At 39.0% G+C, this 22,942-nt stretch overlaps 1 protein-coding gene across 1 annotated transcript; it reads right to left on the reverse strand.

The window, feature by feature from the left end:
• Positions 1–1,061: 1,061 nt before the first annotated feature.
• On the reverse strand, positions 1,062–22,446 carry LOC140242039 (uncharacterized). Its single transcript, XM_072321788.1, has 9 exons — positions 22,235–22,446; positions 19,677–19,875; positions 16,509–16,645; positions 15,852–15,925; positions 13,905–14,105; positions 12,769–12,879; positions 11,366–11,493; positions 2,643–2,730; positions 1,062–1,624 (listed from the first exon to the last, which is right to left on the reverse strand). Exons 1-9 carry the CDS (start codon positions 22,422–22,424, stop codon positions 1,457–1,459), a joined length of 1,296 nt encoding a protein of 431 aa, XP_072177889.1. The 5' UTR covers positions 22,425–22,446; the 3' UTR covers positions 1,062–1,456.
• Between the last annotated feature and the right edge of the window lie 496 nt (positions 22,447–22,942).

A 22,942-nucleotide genomic window follows, 5' to 3' on the forward strand; every position in this document is an offset into this window, starting at 1 on the left:
CATGATATACACATAATATGATGATTATCTTTTATTTTGCCTCTGTTATGCCTCACTGTATTTGCTTGTCATTATCATGGTCTTTTGGTAGAAATCCTCAATCAATTAAATGACTACTGGTAAGTTACAAACTAAACATCACTGTGACCTTCTTAATGGATGTTTTTAATATGTGTTGATGTCACCTGTAGATGAAACTTTCCTAAATGTGAATGAAAAAACAAATACACACAATGCAGTCGGCAATAAATAAGTTTGTGTGACTCTACAAGTACTTTAGTATTTGAAAAGCCTCAACAGGTAGAATACTTCAGCAGGGAATGTCTAAAACTCACAGGAATGGAAAGTTTTATTGAAAAACAATCTGGTACATCAATGGATTGGAAGAGATTCATCGTGGTAAAGAATGAATGAAGAAAGTAATCAGTTGTCTCACGATGTGCAAACGTTGAGAGGTTGCGACGTTTCGACTGCTAACTGCTAGTCTTCGTCAGGCAATGAACATAGACTTCGCTGCGTGCGGTTTATATAGCCGGGAAGGGGGGCCCGGGGCGACCGGGGCGACCGGGCGCCCGAACAACATCAACAGGGGTAGCGGTATTGACATCCCTGACGAATGGTTATCGGCCATTCGACGCCACTCGGTCAACCGGTTTGAACCGGTTCGAGACAGCACGCCCCCCGCCACGGCAGGGAACAATAGCAGCACCGCGTCCGGTGATTGGCCATTGACAGCGGCCAACCACAACGCAGCTCCCGCGCCAGGAGCAACTCGACCAATAGCAGGCCAGCGGCACCGGACAATAGCGCGCGCCCGGTCGCCCCGGGCCCCCCTTCGCGGCTATATAAACCGCACACAGCGAAGTCTATGTTCATTGCCTGACAAAAACTAGCAGTTAGCAGTCGAAACGTCGCAACCTCTCAACGTTTGCACATCGTTAGACAATTGATTACTTTCTTCATTCAATCTGGTACATGTATAAGTGTAGACAGAAGATAGTGCATACACACACACAGCTCTTTAGGGTGTTTTTCTATCTGTTCTACTCAAAGACAGATAAGATAATTTCCCAGATGCAATGTTGCTGTTAATAGGCACCTTTTGCTATAAATTGAAGGCATGCATCAAAATAGAATGTGTGGGACTACATCAGGCCCACATATAGCTAAAGTACAATATGAACACAGGGCCCTGTCAGGCACTTGTTTGGAATGGTTGGTGAAGATGCTCTACACAATACACGCAGAAATGAATCATCCACATTCCTGAGTTTCTGTATGAATCAATGGGATTGGAGGAGAAGACAAATAAAGCTAAATATTTCTGCATATTCTCTAACATTTTTATCCTGAATAAATGGGAGAAAAGAAGCATTATTCTTATCTTGTATTTTGACTGCATTCTGGTCATTGGCAAAAAGTGAAGTGTTGCCATGACGACAAGGCCTTGCTGCAATCATCTGCTGCCATTGGCGTCATCCGAAGAGCTCCCTGATTGGTGGATTCGTGAGAAGGTGACAGACATCTCCTTGGGCCTGGCTATTGGCAGCCACTTGTAGTCCGGCGTCTCTTGACTGGGCCCCAGGGTCCAGCTGTACCTCTGGACAATGTACTCACTGACCGTCTGTGGGCAATGGATGAAAAAATCAGGGAACACTGAAATGCCAGCATTTCTCGGTTCCATCAATCAAGAGACTATGAAAATCTGACTATTTGGAATACCACTAGTAGAACAGACAAGATTTGTCACCTTTCTATGCTCTGAAATGTTCAGTGAGTCATTGCTTCCACACAAAGTTTCTCGTGGTAAAAATAATTCTCTTCTCAGTTTAGAGTAGCTTATCTTTCAAACTTCAGGATATAAACCCATTCATGGATAGACCTTGTCCACACTTTCATACTCAAAAGAAGAAAAAACCTTCAAGCAACAAAGGGAAAAAAAAAAGGCAAATCCAAAATTATCATAAATTGAAGGGTATGGTTGCTCTGGCTGAATGGATAATGATCACAGGAAATTTATGACCACATCCTGTTTACTGCATGGATTTCAGATATATTATCAGACAGAAACCAACCTCTGTTTTTAAGCTATCATTATACACTCTCCTTGCAAGTGCTTCCTCTCAGGTTTTAATTATATAAAAGCCATTTTTATTCCACAATTTTATGCTAGATACTGACATTGATCCAGACATACTGAAGGTTTAGGGATGACAAATATCTCTTGAGAGGCAATTTTGCTTTACTTTCATTTCAGTTGGAGAAATAATGCAACATATATCCTGTTATTTCTTATGAAATTCCAACCACATGGAAATACTTTTTATTCATTTCTTTTATTGGGCAGGGCATACTACATGTACATCAGACAAATGTACACACGCAAAGACAAATGGCCAGAGTAACTAGTCTTTGATCTTTAATAAAAAATGCTTTTGGATTTGCAAGCTTTCAATACAGACAAACTAAAAAGGACACTGTGAAAATGACAATAATTTTTCAGGCTCCAAATTGAGACAGGCCCTGATACTGGAAACAAATGAATGCAATCTAACATCAAGCCACAACCTGAAAAACAAACAAACAAACAAACAAAAAAACACCCAAAACAAATATTCACCAATTATAGAGCTTTGTCTTACCTGAACAAGAGTTCTCATAAGGGAGGTACCAACACAGCATCGAGGTCCAGCCCCATAGCAGAACAAGAGCTTCTTCTGCTCCTCCAGACTGTAAGATAGGGATCATTGAGTAGGAATATTGGTATTTGATATTCATTATCCTTTTTAAAGACCTAATAAAATGGTTTAGGCATTTTTTTCTCAATGATGTAATAATATTAAATGTTAAATTCTAAGTAATTCTATGGTTGTGCGGGGTTTTTTACTGTTCTGAATTTTGTTCTATATTTGTTAACATATTGGATGCAATTTCCTCGGTTTTGGAAAACTTGCTATACTTTCACCGCATGCGGCGCACTATCACTTCTAAATTGTGATGACGTCTAAGAACGGAGTCGTTCACGACCAGTCTAGCCGTAGCCAGCGAGCTGGCAAGGCTATGCTAGCGCAGCGCAGCGACAGCCGGCCGGCAGCTGCACTGGCTAGCGCTGGCGGGGGAGCGAGCTGGCGGGGGAGCGAGCTAGCGAGCGCATAGCAGGTGCTGCGCTGCACTATTGTCATTGGCTAAGCCTTTAGACAAAAGAATATTTAATGAACTGTATCGGATTTAATACTGCCAATAATACAGATTACAACTGTGGTACGCTTGGATATCCATTATTTTCGGCAAACTCGTGAAATAGGCCCCACCACTGCGTGTCTGTACTTAGTAATAGTAATACTACGGCGACTCGCCTGTTTCAGCCCCACCGTGTGGCGTTCATCTCGGTAGGTAACAGTCAGACCGCAACGCTGCTGTTAAAGGGAAGGTAAACCCAAAAAGCAATGTGGATTGAGTAAAAGCAGCAACATTAGTAGAACACATCAGTGAAAGTTTGAGGAAAATCGGACAATCGATGCAAAAGTTATGAATTTTTAAAGTTTTGGTGTTGAAACCGCTGGATGAGGAGACTACTAGAGGATATGACGTATGAGTGGACAACAATACTAAGAAAATATAAAGGAAATTCAACAAAAATTCACTTTTCTAGAATTATGAAAGTGCAATGGACCAACCTCTTTCAGAAAGCAGGGGGAATAATTGCTACCCCTAACATATGTCAATATCAAGTTGATGGAATTTGTAATTTTCATGAAAAATGGATTTTTGTATAATTTTCTTTATATTTTCTTGGTATTGTTGTCCACTCATACGTCATAACCTCTAGTAGTCTCCTCGTCCAGCGGTTCCAACACCAAAACTTTAAAAATTCATAACTTTTGCATCGATTGTCCGATTTTCTTCAAACTTTCACTGATGTGTTCTACTAATGTTGCTGCTTTCACTCAATCCACATTGCTCTTGGGGTTTATCTTCCCTTTAATGAGCTCAAATCAAAAATTTATCGTACGCGCAGGTTTTTGCGCATGTCCTTCTCAACACCCGAGATTTTGCGAGATAATTCAGAGACAAAGTGCATGTTCTACGAGATTCATTTATTGACGACATGAAGATCTACTCTCCGTGACTAATTGACATGATTTGTGAATATTTGATATTAATCAGACCTTTTAATGCTTATATCATGTGAAATGAACTTATGATACCGTTATTCTTATCACCGCATCCTACTGACATTTTTAAAAACGATCCTAGAACATATTATGACAAGGCTTTCTATTTATTGATCACCCGACCCGTTCCAAAGTTGAATGAACTCATTACTGATATCCAACATTCTAGAGATTCTTGTTATAATAGCACAGTAAGAACTGAATCGGTCCCTCGCTTAGAAAACTATAAAAATTGAAAGTCTCGTCGAGTGAAAATCATGGAGTGGCAATTTGAGATACATGCATGATCATGTGCTCTCAGGGTATCATTAGTTAAATTACTCAGCGATGTATACAGTGGAATTAGATGGAATAATTATTGTAATTCACAATAGAGATCCCCAAAGAACTATGTGTGCACAATAAGTTTTAGATCTTTTATTATTGATTAATAATGAGCCATTCATTAATGCAACAGTTACTGCTAGCTGAGTAAACAAAGTCCAAGCCAAAGTTGAGCTGTCGATCAGAGTGGAGTGTTGTTCTTGTTGTTGACGTGGAGATCTTAGCCCGAGCGCGTATACATACATCGTGCGCGCACACACACACACTCATAAGGGTCCTACACTTTTATCTACACACAGAGTATTACTGTATGTACAGCACACGTTTACTGTCCTTCCGCGCTGACCAACTGTTTCAACTCTCCACTCAGAGGGAATCAACCAATCAGAAACGCGTATTCGCGGCAAACTGAAATCTCGTCAAAAATTAACTGTACAACGCAATGATTTATTCGATCACCTGACCCGTTCCAATAATCAGTCCACATGAAGTCATCATATTTCCATAGTATGATATTTCCTCTTTCATTTCACAGGGCTGCACACTGGCGCCGGTCCGACGGTCAAGACCGGCAAAAGTCACTGTCGGACCGGTAACTTTTCAGGAAATCCACAAGTTACCGGTCCGACATGACCAGTAAAAAAAAAGCATTGGCGGGGTCAGTAGAAAGAAAAAGATCAGCCCCGATCAGGGAGAAACAGAATGCAAAATATCGCATTGTTCAACACGTTTTACGCAAGTTTTCGAATATGTCTACCGGTGCAATTTGTAAAGTAAACATACAATTGTATATTAGTTTTGAGCACTGTACTAGCAGTCGACCAGTTATTCGCGCTCGCTTGCGCATTGGCGCTGCTCACGCACTACCATGCTATGCAATACATGCAAAGGATGTACGGTACAATGTAACTGTTGAAATGCATGGATTGTTTCCCCGATCCCGTTTTGTTTGTTCGTTTGCTTGCGATCGGCGGTCATGCCAGACAAGAAGCATTGATAGAAGCGCACGCATTTCTGGGTCATTTTACTCATGATTTTTTTTTTTTTTTTTTTTTTTTTTTAAACGCAAGATCGATCCGATCCCGTGGCCGGCTTCGCAGCTGCGTGGCAGTTGACATGTTAGAACTATTTTACTTGTGCCGATTTTTAGAAAAAGTAAAAACATATTCTATATTCAGCGATACAGTAAATGAATATTTTCATTCGTTCAGAATGGTCTCATAATGAAGATAGGCGCGAAAAGGATCACGAAATCGGCCCTTAAAAAAATGTAAAGAGATAATACAAGGGAGAAAAAAAAATCATGAAATCATCGCAGTCCCGCTTACATATTTCAGGTAGAAATCGTCCCAAAAAGGATCATGAATTCGGCCGCGTCGTACACCTTTCAAAAGCTCATACAGTCGTACACCTTTCAAAAGCTCATACAAGTACGAAATGCGAAGAGATTATAGAGGAGAAAAAAAAAAAATAAGGACATATTAATTTGGTGCGTGCATCATAAAAGATTACAGCCGAATAACAATTCATGAAATCAACGCAAACCCGTTGAAATTTGAGGAAATAAATAGGCGCAAAAAAGATCTTGAATCCAGTCCTGCATGCCGTGTCGGTTATCAAAAACGCATGCACAAATGCAACGAGATTATCGGGAGAAAAATAAAGGACACACCCCTTCTGGTGCGTGCATTACAAAAGATTACATCCGAAGTAATTCATGAATTCGCCACAATCCCGCTGATATTTGAGGTAGAAATAGACGCAAAAAGGATCGTGAATTCGGCCGTGTCGTATACCTTTTAACAACGCATGTACTAAATGGTAGGAGATTAGCGGGATACAGATAATGTACACATTTTCAACCCCTTTTGGCGCTTGCATCATATAGATTACAGCCAAAGAGTAATTCATGAAATTATCGCAATCCCGTTGAAATTTGAGTAAACAATAATAGGCGCAAAAGAATCTCGAATTCGGCCCTTGCGTGCAGTGTATAATTTTGAAAACGCATTCACAAATGTGAAGAGATTATCGGGAGAAAAATAAAGAACTTATTTTCAACCCTTCTGTCGCGTGTATCACAAAAGATTACAGCCGAAATAATTAATGAAATATCGCAATCCCGCTGATATTTGATGTAGAAATAGGCGCTAAAAGGACCGTGAATTCGGCCGTGTCGTATAGGCCTACCTTTTAAGAACGCATGTATACGATATGTGAAGAGATTATTGGGAGAAAAATACAGGACACATTTTCAACCCGTTTTGGCGCGTGCATCATAAAGATTATAGCCGAATAATAATTCATAAAATCATCGCAATCCCGTTGAAGTTTGAGGAGACAATAGGCGCAAAAAGAATTATGATTTTTGGTCGTGGCGTATATCTTTTAAGAACGCATTTACGAAATGCGAAGAGAAAAAAATAAAGGACACATTTTCAACCCATATTGGCGCGTTCATCATAAAAAATTACAGCCGAAGTGATTCATGAAATCATCGCAATCCCGCTGATTATCTGAGGTAGAAATAGATGCAAAAAGGATCGTGAATTCGGCCGTGTCGTATACCTTTATGCATACGAAACGCGAAGAGATTATGGGGAGAAAATTAAAGAACGCATTTTCAACCATTCTAGCTGGTGCGTGGATCACAAAAGATTACACCCGAAGTAATTCATGAAATCGTCACAATTCCGCTGATATTTGAGGTAGAAATAGGCGCAAAAAGTATCATGAATTCGGCGGTGTGGAACATCTTTGAAGAACGCACTTACGAATTCGAAGAGTTTATCGGGAGAAGATAAAAGGACACATTTTCAACCCCTTTTGGCGCGTGAATCATAAAAGATTACAGCCGAAATAATTCATGAAATCGTCACAATCCCGCTGATATTTGAGGTAGAAATAGGCGCAAAAAGTATCATGAATTCGGCTGTGTGGTACACATACATCTTTTAAGAACGCACTTACGAAATTCGAAGAGTTTATCGGGAAAAAATAAAGGACACATTTTCAACCCCTTTTGGCGCGTTCATCATGAAAGAATACAGCCGAAGTTATTCATGAAATCATCGCAATCCCACTGATATTTGAGGTAGAAATAGGCGCAAAAAGGATCGTGAATTCGGCCGTGTCGTATATCTTTATGTACGGAATGCGAAGAGATTGTGGGGAGAAAAATAAAGAACGCATTTTCAACCATTTTAGCTGGTGCGTGCATGAGATCACAAAAAGTTACACCCGAAATAATTCATGAAATTGCCACAATTCCGCTGATAATTTGTTTGAGGTAGAAATAGGCGCAAAAAGTATCATGAATTCGGCGGTGTTGAACATCTTTTAAGAACGCACTTACGAAATTCGAAGAGTTTATCGGGAAAAAATAAAAAGACACATTTTCAACCCCTTTTGGCGCGTGAATCATAAAAGATTACAGCCGAAGTAATTCATGAAATCGTCACAATCCCGCTGATATTTGAGGTAGAAATATAGGCGCAAAAAGTATCATGAATTCGGCGGTGTGGAACATCTTTTAAGAACGCACTTACGAAATTCGAAGAGTTTATCGGGAAAAAATAAAAGGACACATTTTCAACCCCTTTTGGCGCGTGAATCATAAAAGATTACAGCCGAAGTAATTCATGAAATCGTCACAATCCCGCTGATATTTGAGGTAGAAATATTAGCGCAAAAAGTATCATGAATTCGGCGGTGTGGAACATCTTTTAAGAACGCACTTACGAAATTCGAAGAGTTTATCGGGAAAAAATAAAGGACACATTTTCAACCCCTTTTGGCGCATGAATCATAAAAGATTACAGCCGAAGTAATTCATGAAATCGTCACAATCCCGCTGATATTTCAGGTAAAAATAGGCGCAAAAAGTATCATGAATTCGGCCGTGTGGTACATCTTTTAAGAACGCACTTACGAAATTCGAAGAGTTTATATCGGCAAAAAAATAAAGGACACATTTTCACCCCTTTTGGCGCGTGCATCATAAAATGTCACAGCCGAAGTAATTCATGAAATCGTCACAATCCCGCTGATATTTGAAGTAGAAATGGGCGCAAAGAGGATTGCGAATTCGGCCCTGCATGTCGTGTACCTTTCAGAACGCATGCACAAATGCGAAGAGAGTGTCGAAAGAAAAATAAAGAACCCCTTGTAGCTCGTGCATCAGAAAATATCACAGCTAAAATAATTCATTAAATCACGGTTATGCAGCAAGTTCGTGCGCCGATGTTTAGAAAAAGTCACAAACGCATGATACAATCTGATTTTTTTTTTCATTATCATTTTACACTGTAATTCACGAACAAACATTCTATTTTTTTTCTCATTTTTTTTATTTCTTGTGCAATAAATAATTCAAGTTTAAAAAGACATTAATCAGTAAAATGTACATGGGGAAGGGTACGTCCATAAGAACAAGAAAATAAGTTTGCAAGTAATTTAATGTTTTTTTTAGGTTGCCGTTGTTGACCGGTAAGTTTTCTGTTCGGACCGGTAAAAAATGGTAAAATGGGGCATCTACCGGTCCGACAGAGACATGTCAGACCGGCAGAAAAAATGGGTTAGTGTGCAGCCCTGCATTTCATACCTCTTCGATTTTGGTCCACGTTTATTTCATTGTTCTAATGTACCCCCTAAGAAAAATGAAAAATATGCAAATTTTATGTTTTATAATTTCCTTGCTCAGTATATTTTATATGTCACAACCTTTCAAGTAGTCGGATGTCATTAAAGTACAACTTTTCAGCTTTTTATCGATGTATTAATGAGGAAGATTGGTAATGTCGTTTAGATTTACAGGGACTCTAAAAATATGGTCTTCCAGCTCATTACGTATTCATGTCCGCAAGGTCCATGCATACGCGTACGATAAATGAGAAGGCTTTTCAGGGTGTTGCGGTCTGACTGGTAAGCACGGCGGTGGGGCTGCCTTCCACAGTGAATACTTGTGAATGCGGCAAAAATGACTTCATAATATGGCCCTCGGCTCGACTAATTTAACGGCCAATTTAACCATAAATACAACCCTACCTAACCCTAAACCCTAGGAGGACCTACCCTTGCTTGCTATAAACGCACGGGTACGGTGCACGCGCACTGCGGTGGGGCCTATTTCACGATAGCCCCACCACCACTGCGTGTCTGTACTAATACTACGGTGACTCGCCTGCTTTATAGGCCTAGACCTACTCGTGAATCCAGCCCCACCGTGGCATTCATCGGTAGATAAGCACGGCGTTTGGGCTTCCTTCCACAGTATGATTTTTAGCATAAAACAAAAACTACTCGACCAAAATTGACGATCATTCTTGGTATCGTTTTTCTTAGAAAATGACGCATCTAAATTACTGAGTGTAAACTACTAGTAGACTGCTACTACTAGACTACTACTGGTAGTTTAACTTGTAAGCGCCGGCCGACGGGCCAGGCCACGGCCGGGACGCTCCCGCTTGCTTGCTGCGGCCGGAGTAGCCGCTCACTTTGTGAGCGAGCTGGGCCTGTTCTTCTAATCTACTTACTAGACAGTTACAACTTACAATGTCAGTCATGCAGAATACAGTATATCCTTTCTAACGTTAAACTATATGGGGGCATACCAGACATACCACTCTGTATTTCCCAGGCGATCGTTTCCGTGAGGTCTATTCTCGGGCTTGGTGCCATGTTCATACGCTCTTGCACTGGCAGCGTATATTATGTATATTATGTTAAACATCATACAAATGGACGAGTCATAATCATAGAATTTCTCTTTCTGAAAGTATATTTATATTATTTCTTCTGTTTGATTATCATGATAGGCTAACACATGAGCAACATTCATTGTTACGAATGTCATCCGCTGCAACCTGGGCCCCATTTCATAAAAAAAGTTAATATGATGGCAACTCTTGCTGGAATGACAATTGTTATGGTAACGACAAGAATCCAGCTTCCTGATTGGCTGTTGCTATAAGAAGTTGCCATTCCAGCAAAGAGTTGTCATCCTAATATCTTTAATGAAATGGAGCCCAGATTTCACTGCTTAAATATTCATATTACTGTTGTGATCAACTAGTAGTTGGGCAAACTTTAATGCAACTGGGCATTCAGCTTATCATTCATTTTGTTTGTTTGGTTTTTTTTTCCTGGTATATGACCAAAAAGGGTTTTGGTGTCTACAGCCTAACAATCTCACATCAAAAACACTCGGGGCATCTGGTGAAAATATTAAGCTCACAAATCTGGCAGTGCACATGCACCTCTGTTTACAAGACATGTTTGAGGCAGTCACACTGACAAAAATTAGAGAAAAATTTGTGAAGTGTAGCCCATCTGTCCACACTGGAGGCTAAACTTCATGAAGTTTAAGTTTTCTAGAACTTCTTGAAGTTTGGGTCACTGGTGCGCATGCACAACAAGAAAGAAAGTGTGAGTCATCTGACAGCTGACTGAAGAATGCAGTGAGTACTCTGGGCTGGTCATGTGACAAACTTTGCGAATTTTCAGCTGAATGCATTCTGACTGCACAAACTTTGAGATTTGCTGGGATTCAGGAAATTTCCCTAGTTTTACTGGGAAAATTTGTGAGAAGTTTCACAAGAAGTTTTCGGGAATTGTACGGTCACACTGGCAAAACTTTGAGAACTTAAACTGACCATGGCTTTTGAGAAGTGTGCCATGTGTGTGACACAGGAAATAAATCTTGATGGGCTGTGGTGTTCAACATTACAAAATTCACTCACATGCCAAAAACTCGCTTCATGCTTTATTCAACATAAACTTCACTCTATGAATGGATATCAATGTCACCGTAATGTGTCATCAGTGGCTGGCAAACGGCAATATAAAAAGCAGAGAATGAAACTTACTTGGCGGCCCAACGGAGGGGATCATAGCTGTCTGGATTGGCAAAAGCTTTGGGATCCCGGTGGGCCATGGATGACACATAGATGATGCCGTAACCCTTGGGAATCTTGTAGCCATCCAATACAAAGTCCTGGTAGATACATATAAACAGTGTACATAAACTTAAAGGGACTGTACAGTTCTAGTTGAGGCGAGGATTTAGCTTTTAACGTTTTGCGTGATATTCAGAAAGCACTCTATGAGATGTCAAAGAGCATGCAATTCTAAGGGGTATCAAAAGTTTATTTGATGAAAATCGGTTTTGAAATGGCTGAGATATTCAAAAACAAGGTAAAACAAAGAGATCCTAATAAAAGGCATGGCCTGTCACCTTTTATTATTATCACTTTTTGGGATATCTCAGCCATTTGAAAACCAATTTTCATCAAATATAACAAACGTTGAATCTTTCTTAAAATTACAAGGTCTTTCATATTTCATAAGAGGTTTCTCATTATCTCACTTAGGAATGTTATAAACCTGAATCCCCACCTTAATCAGTACTGTACAGTCCCTTTAAGTCATCTCTCACATCTTCTTGGATGTAATGCCACGGTTTCACCAAATCTTCATGTTTCTAAAACTTGCTTTACAACTATCCTTTCAAGCGAAGTGCAGTCGTATTATGCATCAAGGCTATTTGTGTTGTATGATCAGTAGTGTCTGGTGATCTATCAAAATGGCTCATCACCAGCGTTTCCATAATGATGACAAAGCTTGTACGCCCATATAATACGGGGGGGGGGGGGGGGGGGGGGGGGGGGGCAAATAATCGACACATTTGATACCTAAGTTTGAAATTAATATTTACATGGGAATTCTTACTGTGAAGGTCTGTATACAGTATTCTAATGAAAGAGTCTACAACATACACAAGAGTAATTACTAGTAGATTGTAATTGCATAAGTAGCAGACAAGTAGGAATGAAATACTGTAAAAGTGGAAATTTTGCGGTGTTGACATTTTTGGGCATTTCGCGCAACCAGTAACTAGCATGAAAATAAAAACACACAAATATTTTTGCATGCCATATGTTTCTGTAGTTGATGTTTTAATTCCACAGAATTAAAAACATGCAAATCTCATCTTACCCAGCCGAGTGCGAAGAATTACTCACATGAAAATATCCACTTTTACAGTATAAATTCTAAATAATTACTATTTCTTCCAACAGTTTTACATTTGAAGAATTAAATTTCGAGTAGGATATCTCTGTAACAGACTGAAAATACAAGAATGCAGGCAAGAAATTGTACTCATTTCAAATAACATTTCCTTTCATATATATATGAAAATTGATATTTATATTGATATCAGTCTTTGCTGTCATTCATGCACAGAAAGGAGGGGCAGGGCTTTCATTACCTTGGTTACCAGTCTCCTTCCTCCAATCACAGGAGGCCACAGTCGCTCCGTCTCCAGCAAACACCACTTCAAGAACTCGCTATCTTCTCTGGCTCTCTCCTGTAGGCATTCCTGCACAGACATTTTAATTGCAATAGTGTTGAGAACATTTTGAAAATAAATTAACCCTTTAAAATTCTGAACACTTCTAAGTAACTTGCTGACCCATTTCATCAGCATTTGATTGAATTCTACCCCCCTCCCAATCTAACTTACAAAAAAGAAAAAAAAATTATTGGGAAAAATCAGCATATTGCAAACGTAACATGAGTACCTGGTACAATGTACACAAAATATCTTGCGAAACAACCACAAGTAGAAATGTGCAGAGGAAACAAACAAGATTGATACATATAATGTACATATGTAGTATGATAACCAGACAAATACCAACGAACAAAACCCAAATCATCCACCATAATAATCAGTTTTTGCAATAATGGCAACATAGAGTCAGTTTAAAGGGGATGGCTAGTAATTGATCAGTGGGAATCAGTGGGAATGCTGGGGGATGATTGTTCCAATCCTTGTGGGATTCATTTAAGAGTACATTATATATCTATTGTTGTGTGAAAATTATTTGTTTCAGAACGGTCTCATATTCAAGTAATGTGCAGTTTAATGTTTCCAGGTTAGCATGCCTGTACAGTGATGGGGTGATCGTTAACGATTAACTGCACCTTACTTGAATATGAGACCATTCTGAAGCAAATAATTTTCACACAACAATAGATATATAATGTACTCTTAAATGAATCCCACAAGGATTGGAACAATCATCCCCCAGCATTCCCACTGGTTCCCACTGATCAGTTACTAGCCATCCCCTTTAAAAAGCACAATAATATAGTAATGACACATCTTTGTTGAAGTGCAAAAATCTATCTCTCTAGTCCCACAAATCCATAACCATGTTGGTACCCTGGGGCGTAGATAGACTTTAGCATCTTTTATGATTTTATATCAGTTATGTAAGTCCATGTGATGAAAATATTGGACTGAACAGCCAACCAGTATGAACAAGATTGACATGTTTCTCTAGATCTCTAGATTTTTTTGTCAGCCAGAACTACGAGCTGGGCTTCCTCTGCACTCACCTGACCATTGCTGGACACTGCCTGGACAAAGGAGGCCAATATCGAAGCAATGGCCTTGGGCACCAGAGCCGAGACAAACGGCAGAATATGCTGCTCCAGTTCAGCCTGGTCCTTGAAGCCCGCCCTGCTGGCCCGGTCCATAAAGGACCCCTCCGGCCCCCTCCTTGCGAGCTGCTCTCGAACAAGTTCCAAAAGCCTTTCCTGATGCCATTTATAATTGTCAAAATACAGGGAAGAAACAGGTTGAGATACCATGTGCATTTTTAACTAGAAATGTCGCTACGGCGACTGGTGTATGCCTCCGCCATAATGCATGGTTCTCCTAATAGGTCTATAGTACAATGTCTAGACAATGTGTGATGACAGTTTCACACAATTGGCAAAATATTAAAATGACAGGTTTGCCACAAATGTGCTGAATGTTCACTTTCCTAGAACTAGGTTCAATTGGATGAATGATTAAAACGTCAGAGTGCAGGTATTTGGGGGAACTGATGATTTTCACTTGACTTTTGACCCTTTTACAAGTTTATGCATTGAGTAATTTTCAAGGTATTGAGAAAAAGTATAATTTCAGTATCAAATGGTAAAATAGTATTATCGAAACCTGGCCTTTGACCTTTGACCCCACAGTTCCAAAGAGAATCACTGCTAGGTAGAACATGCATAAATATGTAAGTTTCATGATAATACCTTGAGTTACTTTGAGATATGGAGGAAGAAGTGCAATTTAGCACTTTCACTTGACCTTTGACCTTTTGACCTTTGACCTTTTGGCAAGAAACTTCCCACAGAATATATATTGGGTTATACATGCATACATCAAGTTTTAAAAAGATCCTTCAGGCATTGCATAAATATAAGGAAAGTAGTGATATTTTGAGGAGTTGACCTTGACCTTTGACCCCTGACCTTTGACCCATGACCCCAACTTCCCTAGATAATCACTGTACATCAGTACATGCATATTTACTAAGTTCCATGAAGATACCTTGAATCATTTGCGAGATATAGAGAAAAACATGAAATTTCAACCTTTTTTTCACAAAATAACCTGTGACCTTTGACCCTGTGACCCTAAAATCGAAACAAAGTATTATCCCCCCAGGATATACCCTCATACCAAGTTTGATGCAAAACCACCTCACGGTTCTTGAGATATTGACAAAAACAAAACGGGACGGACGTACGGACGGACGGACGACCCGAAAACATAATGCCTCCGGCCACTTCGTTAGCGGAGGCATAAAAAGAAACATTAAAGAAGTGACCATGTGCTTGCTTGACACAGGCCACTTAAAACTAAATCCTCAAGCTTGTCAAGGCTTGTCAATACATCCACTATGCACTGAAATAAATCAGAGAAAATAGGTAATTAATCTGCACATGCCTTACATGTGTGAGTGTTACTGATAAATATCTATACCCTGAAAACATTATGATAGATTCCAGTCTCATATGTTTCAATTTGAATTGAACATTGACCCCCCCCCCTTTTTTTTTGGGTTATACATGTATTTACCTATTAATTGTCTTTTGTGCACAGAGTGGAATTTTTTTCTTCAATTTTTACATCAACTATATCTCTTCTATCTCTCTCATGGAGTGAGTGAATTATAAAAGAAATCATAGAAACAGATTCTGTTTTCAATGGAAGAAACCAATGCCACTACACAAGCTATCAAATTTCAAACACAAAATTGTTTACAATCACACATAATATGCAGGCATTAGATACGGCTATCAGCTTTTAGGGTGAAGTGCCATGAAGCACCCTTCATATCCTCAAAACACTGCTGTCTATTACTAGTGGAAAATAAACGATTTAGATTGTGCCACAGACTTCGCAGGTACTTGCTACTGGAGAGGACATACATATGGAATGCACACAGACACACACACACACTAGATACACAAGGAGTTCTTCTGCTGCCAATGTCAACTTACCTTGGCTTCAACTGCTCTCTTATAGGACGAGGACCAATATGAAACCTTGAAGCTGAGCGGTACTGAGATCACACCTAGGACAATGAAATAAGAGTGAGAGTCTAATAATATTGCACTACTGGAGTCCTTCTTCAAGTAAACATCTGAAGTGTAATAGCTGCATTCTCTATGAACTGACTTGTGCATTTGACATTTCACAATTTTCATGGCAGATTACAGGATACTGCACTGCATATGTGTATGATACCCTGTGAAAATCACGTATCAACTGATACTCACAAAATTAACAACTCACCAAAATAGTGCCTCCTAAAAACAGAAAAGAAATGTCTTAAATGTGGACAGCCCCTGACTTATGTTTCAAAAGAGATAATATTACTCGTTCCATCATTGTTTTTCTTGATTGCCAATTCAACCAACTGTGAAATTGCCATCCAAACCCAGATTTACAAAATATTGTGATTACAAAGCAGTTAGTTTATTTTAAACTGACTTTTATAAACAACAAGCTTTACTGACCTCTATCATGTATATTTTTCACACCTCAAGTTTTACAAAGGTGCTAAAGCTCTACCAGCATTAACTGGCCAGATGCAATAAAAACAACTAACTGAAAATGATAAACTTTATAAAACGATAGACACAATGATTCCTTACCATGCCAGTGAGTTGTCGCAAGAGACGTTACTTCTCTAACGAGGTCGGGCGAGTCCTCAACGTCCAGGTCAAAGAAGAGCGCCAGCATGAGTTCCGTCGCAAACTGCTTGAAGAGCGTGTAAACTTCCACATCGGCTCTATCCAAAAACAAACAAAGAAACATGGCATGAATAGAAATAGTAAACTTCATAAAATGGGCTTTAGAATCTCTGCAGTCTGATTGGTCAATTACCACGCAGTGATTTTTACTGATCCACAATGAGCCATGCGTCCGGTAAAATCCAAACGAATGGCTCAAGCCTTGTATAGCGATGTAGGTGTACCGCACGCATGATGGGGAAAAAAGTTGAGTTTCATGAATCTACTGGCCAATTTATAAAACGAATGATGCACAGGCCTATTTAATGGATCAATGAGAATTGGATGCCCTCAGTCAACTTGGAAACTGTCTAAACCCACTCGCTGCATTCCAAAAACAGTTCCAAAGTTAAACTCGTGCATCCACTTCTCACAGATCCACTCTATCCTGTGCATCATTTGTATATTATCTTTTGTGAATTTTATAATCTCATTAGTCAAGTATTTAGTGAATAACATCATTGCCCTGCATGTTGTATCCCATGTTTTGCATTGTTGTTGATGCTCGTGCATGTCACGGCTCTGTACACTTGAACTGAACATTAAATTATGCTAGCTTGCAGCACTGCAGCAATTATGTAAGAAAGACAAAAAAAGATCAGGTAGTAAGTTTCTGAAATACGAGTTGCTTTCGTTGGAAAGTTACCAATGAAATTACATGTACACTGCAGGATTCATCTAGGTCAAGATCTACACACTAAAATACAAAATTGTTACCTCCCTGCTTCTTCTCACAAATTACAGGAAAAACCTACAAGAGACACTGAATGCATGGATGTTACATTAGCAAAATTCATGACAAATTATTTCTATGAAAACATCCATTCAGCTATCCATTTAGCTACATGTATTTATTCACTTCCTTATCGATCACCAGCCTATCTCCTTATCTATGTACGTGCATACAAGCACATATATTTACAGTACACGTACAGTTGTACATCCTTTATTTACAAGTGCTATCAATCCATCATTGAATCTCATTGTTTGCAAGTACTTGTGATCTGTTTACTTACCCGTCCATCAAATCTGATCAATTTGGTTTCCAGTAAAAAACAAAACAAAACAAAGCAAAGAAACCTCTGTGCCCTCTCCTAGGAATCTCTCCTTTATCATAATTGTAAACTGTAATGTTCTTTAAAATTAGTCGAAGTCATTAGTAGACTCACAATCTATTTGTGCATAAACTCTGGAGATTACATATGAAGGGATGTCACTTTGGAGTGAAAGAGCATTTAATAGGTATTATTATTATCATTTTTTTTTTTTACATCAACTGGTCTTACATATTCGGTGTATGGTATGCACCCCCCCTCAAAAAAAAAAAAGAAAAAAAAAAAGAAAACAGTAAACACCTGGTAAAATGTGATAACCATTTTCAACTTTTTTCGTACATAACTGATGCTGGAATCACATGCCAAGAAAGGAGTAATTTTCACCTGCCATTAGGTGCCCTGACTTTTCACAGTGTATTTTGACGTACTTTTTAAAGTGCATATCATTGATCTTACCTTTTAGTCGAGTTGATAATGATGATGATGACAATAACAATAATGATAATCGTCATCATCATCATCACCATCATCATCATCATGGTACTAAAAATGATCTACTACTGCTACTACCAGTTCTGATAATAATCATGATATATATACAAAACAATCACAATTACAGTCACAATGACTATATTGGCGACACACTTTTTAGGAGTAGGAAATAAAAAGTTTATCAAGACAAAGTATACCTAAAATTCACTCTTCACGCCAACTCTTCAGAGCACCGACATAGTTAACAAACCTCAGGTTGCTAACATCAGACATCATTTCTAGGCAAATGTGTTATTGACCGGCTCTTGGCGTATCAAAAGTTCAGTTAGCGTGTAAAAGGATATATCGTCGCTGGGGTGACAAGACCTTGTATCTCAAATTTTGGTGAAAATGACTTTTTTGCATTAGTGGTCAAATAATCGGTTAAGTGATGTCCTGTCCAAATCCCAGCTGTCTTACCCCAAAAATGAAGCCACCATGGCATGTCAAAGGAACGGCTATCCCATTCAGTATAGTGCTTTGGCCGCCATGTTTTTTGGCTCTCCTGAACATTTGACATATTTGAGATACGAGGTCTTGTCGCCCCAGCGACGATATGTGGTATGCTATGCCAGGAAACAGGAAATATTGACCGCTATTCTATTCTGACTCATTTCAGCAGGAAAATTGTGTGAAAATATGTGATTTGGGAGTGCAAGCAGCTCTGAATGAAGATGTAAAAAATGAAACTGAAAATAAAACTTCTAACACTATTTCTTGAGGGGGAGGAGGGGCAGTAAAACTCAACTCTGTTAATATCTGACTACAATATATAACTGTATGTGTACTGTAAAATGAGGAATGTTCGCGTGCATTTTAATTTCGCGAAATTTCGCGAGCGCCAAGATTCGCGAAATTAAAATGCACATGAAAGTTCTTGTCGACACTACATGATATGTATTGAATGCCAGTGGCAATTTGCGAAAATTTCATGCCGCAAAAAAGGCCGTCGGCTCCAATTTGCGAAAATTTCATGTCGCAAATATATCACATTTTTAAACAGTATATGTATCCTATGTTTGACTTGATTTGACTTGAAAGTGGAAATTTTCATGGTGTTGAAATTTTCGCGCATTTCACGTAATCAGAAACTAGCGCAGAAAAAAAAAGCACGCGAATATTTTTGCTTGGTATATGTTCCTGTAGTTGATGCCTTGATACCGCGTAATAAAAACACGTGAAACTCATTCGGCCAAGTGCGAAAAATAAGTCGCATGAAAATATCCACTTTTACAGTATGTTTTTCTGGGTATGGGACACATAATTCCAGAAGAAGTTATTCTCAAGTACAGTCAGCATGTTTTTAAACTATGCACTATCTGTTCCTTCCACAAAAACTAACCAAGTGTGGAGGAATCTATCAGTTTTTTATCTAAATACTAAACGAAAGCAAAACATTCTGCAAAATTTAAAAAAGAAAAAGAGGAAAAAGGTGCGTTGTTACCTGGAGTGTAAGTCACTGAAATGTCTGTGGATGTATTTCTGCAAGATTTGTTGGAAGCGTGGCAAGCCGCTCTGAACGAAGACGTGGTGCATGAGGGCGTGGAGCCGGTCAGCCTCTCCTGCCTCTTCAAACATGATGTTGTCGCCATAGAGATTGTGGAGGATGGCCTTGTACCCCAGCTTCATCTTGGTGTGATGCTCTGTGGACAGCCAAATGTTAAAGGGATGGTATCATTTTGGTTGAGGTGAGGATTCAGCCTTTAACTTTTTGCAAGAGTCTAAGAAACCACTTTATGAAATGATAAAGAGCAGACAAGTCTAAGAGGAATTCAAAGTTCATTTGATTGAAAATCGGTTTTGAAATGGATGATATATCAAAAGACAAAGTAAAACAAAGTGATCACAATGAAAGGTGGGTCCCACCTTTTATTAGGATTGCCTTGTTTTGGATATCTCAGCCATTTCAAAACCAATTTTCATCAAATAAGCTTGAATTCCTCTTAAATAGAATTACACTGTATATGCTTTTTTCAAAAAATAAAAATAGCAAAACAGAAGCTTATCTTCTCAAATGAGTCACATTTACAATATTTCTCTCAGCTCATATTTGTATTGTAAATGAATTACTGGTATTAACCTGTCGAAGACTAGTGCAAGTGAAATCTGTGTTGACAGCAAAATTAGCTCATCCTCAATGGGTTATAACACGTAGTTACACTTCCTGCTGTTGTCAGTTTTTGAAAATTTATGATTGGGTCGGCAAGCAAACACATACTGCAGACTGTCTGAAGGCCATCTTACCAAAAAGTACAAACAGCAATAAGAATATGTGGGATCACCACAATGAGAAGTTGTTGAAGGAAAATGTGCAGTTTGATAATGCATGAATCATCTTGCCTGAACTGAGCACAAAGTTGTGGCATATTTAAGAAACCTTGAGAGAAAATGAGAATTCATAACAATTGTATTCCATGCTTTGATTAAACCACACCATGTGAAATCAAGCTTGGGCTCAAACTGACTGTTTGAGCCCAAAGGGTCTTCCTGCATACATTCACAAAAGAGGAATGCTGTGCTAAAGTACAAGATTCAATGCTACATTCACATACATCATACAACTGATTGAAAACTAATTTGCCCTTTTCCGGTTAATGGATGAAATCAGTAAGATGGCCTTTAATAATCATGCAATTGTATGAGTGCTGCACTTCACAGACCCAGCGGATTCCAGTTAATATTAGAACAGGTGTGCAAGTGTCATGAATCAATATCATCCACAATGCACCTGGTTTAATTCACACACTCCAAGAGTATACATTACCCCATGGCAGTAAGCCATACAAATGATGCAGGCAACATGCTTACTTGTTGTTGCCATGACAACAGATGGCATCGTCATGCAAGAATCTAATTTGTTCCTCTCTGCAGCCATCTAGTCGTCCGTGGAGGACAAACACACGAAGGCTAAACAAACACTCCATCATTTTAATGGTTATTTTCAATCTACTGTTTTGTATATCTTGAATGCATACATAATTATTACATGTATCACCAATACTACATGTAAGAGTTTGAAGGGTCAGGTTGTGACAGGCATAAAATGTGATATTTAGCAAAGAGGATGTAGTCATCAACAAGCAGCTTAAAGGGAGCGTACAGTTTTGGTTGAGACCTAATTTCAAGTTTCTAACATTTTTTTGGTGAGATAATGAGAAACATCTTATGAAATATGAAAGAGCAAGTAATTCTATGAGGAATTCAATGTTTATTTGATGAAAATTGGTTTTGAAATGGCTGAGATATCCAAAAAAGAGCGATTCTAATAAAGTGTGGGACCCACACTTTATTATGATCGCTTTGTTTTACTTTGTTTTTGGATGTTTCAGTCATTCCAAACCCGATTTTCATCAAATAAATTTTGAATTCCACTTAAAATGGTATGGTCTGTACTAAAAATCATAAGTGTTTTCTTGGTATCTCGCAAAAAGTTAAAAGCCCAATTCTCATCTCCACCAATACTGTACCACCCCTTTAATGTAATGAGTTTTTTTTTCCCCTTCCACTGACTTTAGACGTACTTCCTATAGACGACAGTGCAAATCATATTACCCTATAGGAACTGGATGTGTCATCCCAGGAGGCAACAAGTTAACAGTGATTTATACTTACACTGTACATGTACATTGTGACAGGTTTCATGTACATTCTGAAAGCAATATTACATTACCACAAAACAATGGGTACCCAAACTCCCTCCCCCTCAAAAAAAAAAAAAATCAAAAAAATCATAAAAGTCAATAACATTTACAGCATACATTGAAATGCATATCAAACATACAGCATTTGCTCCTGCGACATTTGCTCCTATAAAATATCAGCACGCTAATAAAGCCAAACATAATTTCTACCCACAAAAATAACCCTAACCCTAATCCTAATCCTCACATCAAACTAAACCTAAAACACTGTCATAACCCTAACCCTAACCATAAGTCCTTGGAGAAAATAACAGCAGAGCAATTGTCACAGGAGCAAATGTCATGTCACCACATGTCATACCTGTGAGAAGTTCCCTCACGGCAGAGGCAGAACAGATGAACACCGTTGGCTTGTTGAGTATGCGCCCCTGGAATATCCGTGTCCCGTGCTCTTGGATGCGGGACTGGAGGTAGAGCGGGACGTCGCGGTAGAACTCGAGGGACGAGTCGCCCACGATGGGATAGCCGATGTTCCCCTTGGGGGTCGCCATGTTCCCCGGGGGATACGGCAACTGGTGGTAAGCTCTCTTTCGGATGTCACTGTTGTTCTCATCTCAGCTGGTCTCAGAACATACAATATCACATCCTGCTGTAGCTCTTATACCACCTGGGAAAAGACAGTGGGCGGGAACAGATGAGAGAAAAATCGTTATTGGAATGAGATGGGAATGATGATATCAATTCATTATTTAAATGATCAAACTGGTAATCTTAGTTGCTGTTTTTCACTATCTAGAATCATTATTCAAATGACAAATATTTTCTTTTGTGTAAGCATTGGGAGAACAAAAGTGATGACAGTTTTAATACTAAAATACAATTTGTGTATCTATCATGGAGCTATTTGTAGACTACCAAGTTGTCAAGTCATGCCTCCCACTCAACACTGATTTCCTCCAGTACTTCACCGGTATCACACCCAAATGAAATTCTGTGACACTTCAGTTGAGATGAAAATCACAGAAGTGCAAGCAACATACATTGTACCCATGAAACTGAAACAGGACAC

This window comes from Diadema setosum, chromosome 18, assembly GCF_964275005.1.
Source record: "Diadema setosum chromosome 18, eeDiaSeto1, whole genome shotgun sequence".
In the NCBI taxonomy this organism is placed as follows: Eukaryota; Metazoa; Echinodermata; class Echinoidea; order Diadematoida; family Diadematidae; genus Diadema; species Diadema setosum.